At 38.2% G+C, this 9,551-nt stretch overlaps 1 protein-coding gene across 1 annotated transcript; it reads right to left on the bottom strand.

The window, feature by feature from the left end:
* Nucleotides 1-5,884: 5,884 nt before the first annotated feature.
* LOC111897272 (uncharacterized) lies at nt 5,885-8,345 on the bottom strand. The gene is made up of 7 exons (XM_023893231.2): nt 8,186-8,345; nt 7,797-7,896; nt 7,655-7,712; nt 7,313-7,569; nt 7,104-7,217; nt 6,891-6,939; nt 5,885-6,426 (listed from the first exon to the last, which is right to left on the bottom strand). The coding sequence occupies exons 2-7, from the start codon at nt 7,890-7,892 to the stop codon at nt 6,035-6,037; spliced, it is 966 nt and encodes a 321-aa protein (XP_023748999.1). The 5' UTR covers nt 7,893-7,896; nt 8,186-8,345; the 3' UTR covers nt 5,885-6,034.
* Between the last annotated feature and the right edge of the window lie 1,206 nt (nt 8,346-9,551).

Raw genomic sequence — 9,551 nt, 5'->3', positions numbered from 1 at the left:
AAAAAAGTACAACTTTTTGTCCCACCCAAAAAAACGGGACCTAAAAAAGTGGGACAGATGACAAATTTTACAACTTTTTGTTTGACTATTAAAAGTGGAACAATGACCGATGTTAGTGAAACAAAAATTATAAGTTTTAAATGGTACAAAAATTACAGTTTCTTGTTGCATCAAAAAAGGTAGGACAAGAACTCACTCTCGGCCTCTTGTCTGTCTTTTAAAAAAGACGTAAATGCCCTCGTCATCGGTAAAAACACTACAAGTTCCCGATTTAAAGTTGTAGGATGAAACTAACATATGAAGTAAAGATGTGTAGATAATTGCAAGTGTTATTCACATGCAATTTACTTTTTTACCTTTTGGTGATGGGAAAATAAGTTGTGCATTACATGAAGTCCGACCTCTCTGCATGTGAAATTTATCAATAATGAAGATATGTTTAGCATAATGATGAAATTCAAATTCCATCAACTTTCCTCTATGAAGCAAAAAAATTAAACATTATAGGTGTATACATATAACACCGTATTATTTGGCATACATAATTTATTTTCTTTTATTTTAACCTCTATAAGTAGTATTTTTGGGGACTTGAAATGATTAGTTTAATATTCCTTTAAACATAAACCCTAATCTCTCAAATTTTATAAAATGAATAAAAGTACATTGCTATAATAGGAAAAAGGAAAAGTACCATGGTAGGCACTATCCAGCCTTTACTTGGAGACCAATCTAAGGAAGGGCGTAGATCCTTACAAAATGCTACATAAACCTTCCCTTGTCCAGCTTGAGGCTTTGGCAACTCTATCTACACAAGATATAAAATTATAGACAAGAAAAACATATAATAATGATTAAAAAAGTTATTACTTTTTTTAAAACAATTACCTTAACCCTCTCATCACTCAATATTTTGATAATACTTGCAGACCAATAACAATCATCTTCAAACCAGTCTACCAAATCCCCACTCTTCCATACACCATCAATGATAACACGTGCTTCTGAAATTGAATTCACAGCTGGCATTTCATTTTTGTGATATATTTGAGGATATTGAGGCCGAGCCATTAGTTGTTTTTTAATATTCTTAGACTTTCTACGATAAGGAGGAATTTCGTATATATTTTCCCATTTAATCTCTGCAAATTAAATTAAAGTATAACTAGAAGTAGAATCCATGCTTCTATGATAAATTTATAGAAAAGATTAAATGATAGAAATAGGAACATACTTCCATTCATAACATAAGTCACAAGATTAGTCAACTCACCTTCATCTGGAAAATCATAGTACTCAGGTAAAATCTTGTTCTTCTTCAAGCTTATATCCATAATCTGATGAAGGGAAAAATAATATATCATAAATCATAATTTCATCTAGATTATTTACACTAAAATGACAACAGTATTAAGTAATTGAATGAAGAGATACCTTGCATTTGAACCAAGCAGAACGATACCCTTTCTCAAATGTTTTGGTTTCAGCCAGTTGACCAACTTCAAACTTAAGAACACCAAGCTTCTCCATTGTCTGGTTCATGTCTTTACATTAAAGACGAGCTGAGAATGAACCATGGTGACTCCTCCCACCTCCATTGTGGTATATGCGGAACCCACTCCGCGAGATACGTCCGTCTGAAGATTCCTCAAAGATTCATTGACATACTGTATGGCATCTGACAACCCTTGCTAACCCAGACAATAGCAGAGAACCGAACCGAGATCTAACTTATCACAATTCCAAAGCGGTGCAAATTCCCGATATCCACCGGGAATGGCCGAAGATAGCATATCCGCAACATCTGGAGGAATCCTGACCACCTCTTCCCGAGTTACCTCGACCACCCTAAGAAAATGATGTAACACTTTATTCTGATCCAATGACAATCCAAACCCTTGGAATGAAACTCCATCGTGTAGTTCCGCAAGCATTGCACTGGATCCGTCCTGCTGGCCTCTCAAAAGTTGCTCCGAACTTTTGGGTCTCCGCCCGAGATCCTCCTCTAATCTACCTGACCTGAACCTCTCTCATTGAGGTACTCCTAATCAATCTTCCGTCCTCGGCTCTGGGATCTGTATCATTCATTCAGGGTCTCGCACCCTGACACACTCACCAGCTCAATGTCAATGGCTGAACCGCCGTAGCTGGAGCAACCTCTGCTCTAAACCGGCTACAAACTATTCCCAAGACAGTTTCAAACTCCAAAAGTGCAATAGATCGCACCATCAATCCTTGCCGCCTGATACAAGAGATACAAGGCGAACTCAAATTCTGGCAGTCCTTCCGCTAACTGGCTCACCACTGGAGCTGGGACCAAACCTTGGTTCCACCCATGCATTCTCATTCGCATTTTGCACCGCAGCTATCCCCCACGTCCAATCATAACCAAGAATTCTCCTTCCCGTAAGCTTCTCATATTCTCCAAGACTCTTACCGATTCGAGTATGGATCATGTGCTTTCAATAGTACAGGCCTAATACTACCTTCCACAACTACCCATACTTTCCTCGGTAATCCTCCCGAATCCTTTAAGTCACTTACTCCACCGGTATACTAAATGTTTGTGAAACAGCAAGACAATCTCTACTGTAGCACCTCCTAGGCTACTCCTCCAACTTCACTGAACTGCCCCACTAAGCTCACTGGAGCATATCCTAGGCTTTCCTAGGTTCCCAACCTTGCCGTGCCATCAGCTGCTGAAGAACTCCCCATGATGCCAGCCATCCACCTCATGGATATCGTCATATCCACTTAGTAGCTGACTCCCATCACTCAAGAGTTCCACAAAGCACAAAGAAAGCAGCATTCGTGCAGTAGCACTGCAATCCAAGAACTATCATAAAACATTCGGCCCACATACCACAACCCACGATGTCCACGTCCATATATCCTCACTGTTGGCTGCCTTTATGCATGCAAATTGTACACAGAATAGGAAATGAGTCCTAATTGTATACAATTTTTAAAACATACACTTAACAGTTATCAATACCGAGAATCATTCTCCTTCTAGCATGGCATCCACTACTCCAAGACTACAAGCATCTCATATCAGGCCAATCTATCGCTGACAACTCATCACTAGCATGCAAGTCTACCAGTTCATACAACATATAAAGGCATCTCTCCTAGCCTTAACTAGCATGTGATTTTCAGATTCATAAATCAAATCATAACAGATAACAAATGTGGGTATTCTGGGAAACTTACTTGAGCTCAGCCGATTGCATGCGCCACACCCTTTCTTGTTTTAGAAATTCTTTACTTAAAAACATTTTTCTTTTGAAAACTTTACAGATCCTCAGTTTGAGTTCAGACTCACTCGAAAGTTTGTCTGAATCCCTCAAACCAAGGCTCTGATACCAACTTGTAACGACCCAATTTTCAAAGGTAAAATTTCCATTTCTAATATAGCTAAAACATTGATACCATTTATTTCAAATATTTCAAATCATCATTAAGTAAAACATTTATCAGAGTTCATCCCAAAATCTTTCATTGCGGAAATCATAGGTGTGTGCACTGCGATCAATCCGAACTCTTCATTTCCAAATCGATGATACCTGAAACCATAAACAAAATTGTAAGCACGAAGCTTAGTGAGTCCCCCCAGGGCATACCCCACACAAAATCTACATAACACATACCATATTAGCTTTAAACGCTACATATATCACATAAGCCATGCATATAGACATATAGGGATGTCGTGGAAACCTTCCAAGGTCTTACACCAAACGCCACGGGAAACCCCCACGTGGTCTTGACTAGCCGCCACTAGAACCCCCACATGGTCTTGGCTAATTGTCGCGGGAACCCCCACGCGGTCTACACTACCAAATACAAATTATGCAAAATAAATGGACAAACGTAATAGGATGCCATGGAAATCATCTAGGGTCTTATACCATGTGCCATGGGAACCCCCACATGGTCACAATCCACTGCCATGGGAATCTCCCGGGGTTTTCCATATAAGCATCACAAAGACAACTAGCATATCAAATACCACGCAATCAACTAGCATACCACATATAACTAAATGTCATGGGAACCCCCACATGGTCACATACATAATACGTAACGTATCGATAGCACATTCACAATAATCATCATAACTAAATAAATTGGCCGTCATTGGTGCCTTAAACCCATTGGTATGGTGAGAAGACTCACCGTGCACTGCAGAAGCTTCCAGCATGAATTCCTTAGTTGCTGCTCCGCCAGCTTCCCGAGCTATCACTACCACTCAATATACCCAATTAGCAATTGGGTCCCATAACATAATCCTTAATTCATGCATGGGGAAAAATGACCATTCTACCCCTGGCCCAGTATGATCCAAACTAAGGCCCAATCCCAACACAAAAGCCCAATACTAGGTAGGCTTTCCAAGCCCACTAGTGGCCTACTAATGGCCCAATTTGCTAAATTGGGCCTAATCCCTCTAATGGGCCTTACCCTAGGCCCAAACATATCATTGGCCAAAAACATCTGACTTCTGATGGCCCACTAAGGCCCAACAATCCAACGTCCACTACTTCGCCCAACTCGAGGCCCAAAAAACACCGAGCCCAAAACTAATGTGTACGCGAGGCATACTCCTATGTACGTTGAGCGTACTAGCTGAATGTGGTGTACTCTGCGCGTACCTGCATGTACGCCCAGCGTACTCCTCTGTTAAGCCATTTTTCCCATTAAGTGCTTAATACCTCAATCCAGAAGCTACAATTATAGATCCTAGTCCTCCTCAACGTCTTAATCCATAAAGTTGATGACTTGGTGGCTTTCAACCCACCAAATGAGCCCAAACTTGAAATGTGACAACAAACTTCCATGAAAAGGGCTAGATCTCATGCATGGTCCCAAAAGAGCCCCGAAGATTGAAAATTTACTGCATAAAGGACTCATATGACACTAAGGGTGGCAACCCTGGACCTAGAAACGTGTTTGACTCATAAAGATCCATTCTTGGGACCAAAAGAGTCCATAAACTCATCCTAAAGGAGATCTAAGAGATTAATCAAGCTCACGACTTTATACCTTGCAAAGGCCTGAAGTGAAGCAACAATCCCAGATCTGAAACTTTTCTTTTGCACCAACACCTTGTAATGAGCTCCCACTTCTTGAAGTTCACCAAAAACCACCAAAAATGCACCCACAAAGCTCACAATACCCTTGGATGAAGCTACCACTCGAATTTAAGGTTTAAGATTCTGAGAATGAAAGAGAGGCGCACCCCCTCAGACTTAAGGTGCTTTAAATAGTGAGTCAACCTTAAGAATTAGGGTTTTGGAGATCCTGGATCTACGTTGGGCGTACGTGTCCCGCACCCGCGATTCACCTAACCAGCACTACGCTAGGCGTACCCCAGATTACATTGAGCGTACTCATGCGCTGGCCACCTTGCATGCATGTCACCTACTTGCCAAACATTTCCATTTAAGGACCAATTCTATCAACTTCAAAATATCATAACTTCCTCGTTCTAAGTCCGTTTTCGATAAACTTTTATATCCACGGAAAGATGGCGAGAAGCCCTACACTTCTATCAACTCAAACCGTTCTTAAGACCTTCCGAACAAAAATCCATTTTCCACAAAAGCCCAAACTGCCACTCTACTGAAATACCCCTAGGTTCCAAAACACGAACCGAACACCCGAATCACTTTTAATACATCACCCGCACCCAAATGGGTCTAGATCTTACTTTCCCAGGAACCATAATCCTTATAATGATCGACCTTCGAGTCACAGCCTCATACTAGGAATTGATTCAGAACAGGGCGTTACATACATGATCCAATTTCATTTTTCTTTGTATTAGGCCGAAATGATTATTTAACCTTACTTATGGATGGCACAATCAAATAAAATCACATTAGTAAAAATGAGAAATTCTATTCACTAATTACCAAAAGACCTTAATTAACAGGTTTTTAAGCCATACACATACTAATAGTAGTCACAACACCTAACTTGCTTCACCTTGGTACTTTAGCAACAAACAACAACAAAAGTTTAAAAACAATCAACTTTCTCCTTCAAACTTCCATGATCCTGAATTTGATCGACTGTTATCAAGAATGCTCTTAAGCCATTTTATTCTATTTGCAAGTTCTTCAAGGTCAAGAATGGATGCCTCTAATGTCTCCTCGTGCATTATATTTAAATCTATCATGTTGTGATCAACATCATCCCAAGCATCATCATCATCTGTTTTATTTTCTTCCACACGCAACGTTGAAATATTGTCCGAAGAACTCACTTTTTCCACATCATCACCACTGGTTTTCACTTCTTGACTCTGCAATGCTTCTTCTTCTTCGATTGGAGTTGCTAATGAAATTACTGATATTTGAGAAGTGGAAGATGCATTTTGAGGCGAAGCAACTTCTTCCTCCCTACTCTCAATATCCATGCCTAAAAGATTTTTACGGTTATAATAAAATCCGTCAAAATTATAATTCAAACAATAAAAATTAGTTTTTAAACAAATTGTACTGAATTTGGCATGTAGTGGACTAGGACTGGAACGGATGTCAATGAGACAACAATTATAGTTCTTTTGTCCCACCCAAATAGGTGGGACAAGAACTCACATCAATCGGACAAAAAGTACAACTTTTTGTCGATGATGTCATTTGTCCCACCTAAAAAAGATGGGACAGGGATTCACTCTCCAATGTCTAGTCTGTCTTTTCAAAAGACAAAAATGTCCTCATCATCCTAATCGTCAAAAATAACCCAAAAAGGTTATGTAAAAAAGATTCCTTCTTTGAAAGGCATACAAAATACATTTTATGTTAGAAATGATAAGTTTATACCGATATTTTGAAAAAAAAACGATAAAATTAATGTAAATATTAAATTAAAATTTACTTTACCTTGCTGTGATGGGAAAATAAGCTGTGCGCTGCATGAAGCTTGACCTCTCTGCATGCGAAATTTTATGTCAGTGAGCACAAGTTTAAATTAATTTTAGAGAACACAAAATAAAACATAGATTTACTAGGATTCTACTTAGAAAATATCTAATTTCTCAAAATTTATAAAAATGAATCAAAGTAGAATGTTGTAATAGGAAAAAAGAAAAGCACCATGGTAGGAAATGTCCAGCCTTCTAATGGAGTCCAGTTTAATGATGGGCGTAAATCCTTACAAAATGCATTATAAATCCCCCCTTGTCCAGCTGGAGGCATTGGCAACTCAATCTACACACATAATAATTTACAAATTTATAACAATAAATAATAATTTATAAGATGAAAGTAATAAGCTAATAATAAAAATGATAAATTTTCATTACCTGAACCTCATCATCACTCAATATTTTGATGATCCTTGCTGACCAATAGCAATCATCTTTACACCAATCTATCAAATCCCCAACTTTCCATTCACCATCAATCACAACACATACTTCTGTAATGGAATTGACAGGTGGCATTTCATTTTTGAGATACATTTTAGGATATGGAGGTCGCACCATTAATTGTTTCTTTATCTGCTTTGACTTCCTTCCATAATGAGGCAATTCGTATATCTTTGTCCATTCAATAACAACTGCAAATTGATTGAAAGTGATGATTTTAGAACAGATGAAAAGATTGTGATTAGTGGTTCATATATAGCGGGTTAGTCAACTCACCTTTATCTACAAAGTCAAAGTACTCGGCCAAAATCTGGTTCAAGTTTATATCCTTGATCTGATGGGAATTTTAGAGTTTAGATTTAGAAATCTAAATTATTACCATATTTACTGGAAAATGGATATTATCATATTCACATACCTTGCATCTAAACCAAGCACCACGGAATCCATCTTCAAATGTTTTGGATTCAGCAAGTTGGCCAGCTTCAAACTTCAGATCATCAGGCTTCTCCATTGTGCTGTAGAATTTTTAGTCAAAATTGGAAGAATACAGAAATGTACACAAATTATCTCTTGTTCATGTATTTACAAGAGAGACAGAGTTTTAATACATCATAAAACCCTAAAAACGGAACACAAACAAGGTTCGATCTGCTACAAGCCCCTACTACTGGTTATCCGGAATACCTAACCTTGAAAATAAATTGTTTGCTTGTTCTTTTTCGTGGAACTGTGTGTTTTCCAAGCCAAAGGAGAACACGATAACAAGCAAATGATTCAAAACAAGTAAAAGGTGATTTTACTCACCTTCTTGATTAGGAGAGTAGAGTTAAATGAGACAAATCTAACTGGGTAGAGATATCGCCCGGACTAACAGCGAAAGCAGGGACGATCACCAACACTTGTCGTCAGACTTCAATGGACTGAGAGAATTTAGGGATAGGCTTGAGGAGTTCATAAATTGGATATTTACAAAAGGGAATGATAAAAATTAAAATAATAATAATAATATTATTATATAATTATTAAAAATATATTTTTTGAATTTCCAGACTATTTTTGTTTTTCTTAATTCTGACTATTATGTATAAATTAGTTGTTAGACCATTCATCCATTTTTATTATTATTTTAATGTTGAGTTGCTTTTTTTTCGGTCGGATTATCTAATTTTATTTTTTCATTAAGACTATTATTGTGTTATTTTTTCATCTAATTATCTTTGTGTTATTCTAAAGATAATTCATATGGTATTTTTTTTCATTCACACTCTTTGTATTATTTTTTCATTCGAATCATAAAAATAATACATGGTTGTTACGTAAAAATGAGTAATACATGTATTCTCCCTCGAAAACATAAAAAGTATAGAAGGGGCCGTACAGCTTACTTTTGAAGCGTGAAAAGTGCTCGTTTTGGGAATCAGGACTCGTTTCGTGATTTCTTGACTTTCGATTGAGACACTTTTTGGAAAAACCAACACCAAATGCTTACAAATTTGCTCGCCGGGAACACATAAATGTAACTTTTACGGAAAACGGGACTGCCGAAGTTTCTCGTCGGAAAAAACGAAGCTTTGTCGGCCACGGCAGCGCGTGGCTGCTTTCGCAACAGTTTTGCATTGCTGGCAGCAGCTTGTTGACGAGATGGGGTGACAGTAGGTGGCTCGGGACAAGGTAGCAGGTGGTGGTGCTTCGTGAGGCGGAGGAATGTGACGAAAGAGAGGGCGGCGTCAATCGTCATCGACCAGAAAAGCCCTCACCGACAGCACAATTTTCGAGAGGGGGGGAGGGTATAGAGAGTAGAAAGAGGGAGTGTTGATTTTGAAGAGGATATGGCTGAACTTATAGCCATATGATGATGTCATGGTGGTGATGTCACCACCTCTCTCATCAAGCCATATATCGCCTCGATTTTCTTGCCCCGAATCTAGCTTTGTAAAAATTTTACGAATGTGCATGTCTATTGTCCTGAGTATGTTGAGTCCAAAAGTGTAAAACAAAGTTCTCAAACGATAAACGATATTAAGTTTAAATGTGTTCGAAGTTCTATTTTAGTTATTTTATAGTTTTCTCATTACGACGGTTTTTACAAAAGTATTATACCTTCGAGCTAAAAATATTCCAAATATGAATTCAATTAATATCATATTTCCCGAGTTTAAAAACGTGTTCG

The sequence above is a fragment of the Lactuca sativa genome, chromosome 5, assembly GCF_002870075.4.
Source record: "Lactuca sativa cultivar Salinas chromosome 5, Lsat_Salinas_v11, whole genome shotgun sequence".
Lineage (NCBI taxonomy): Eukaryota > Viridiplantae > Streptophyta > Magnoliopsida > Asterales > Asteraceae > Lactuca > Lactuca sativa.
This window is presented reverse-complemented; position numbering and strand designations above follow the sequence as displayed.

What these genes read in the sequence shown, in the direction of transcription:
- LOC111897272 (XM_023893231.2), bottom strand. Translation starts at nt 7,892, where the DNA reads ATGGAGAAGCCTGATGATCTGAAGTTTGAAGCTGGCCAACTTGCTGAA. An exon ending in TGAGTGATGATGAGGTTCAG is followed by an intron (nt 7,218 to 7,312) that starts GTAATGAAAATT and finishes TTATGTGTGTAG; the next exon opens with ATTGAGTTGCCAATGCCTCC. An exon ending in GCTGGACATTTCCTACCATG is followed by an intron (nt 6,940 to 7,103) that starts GTGCTTTTCTTT and finishes TTTCGCATGCAG; the next exon opens with AGAGGTCAAGCTTCATGCAG.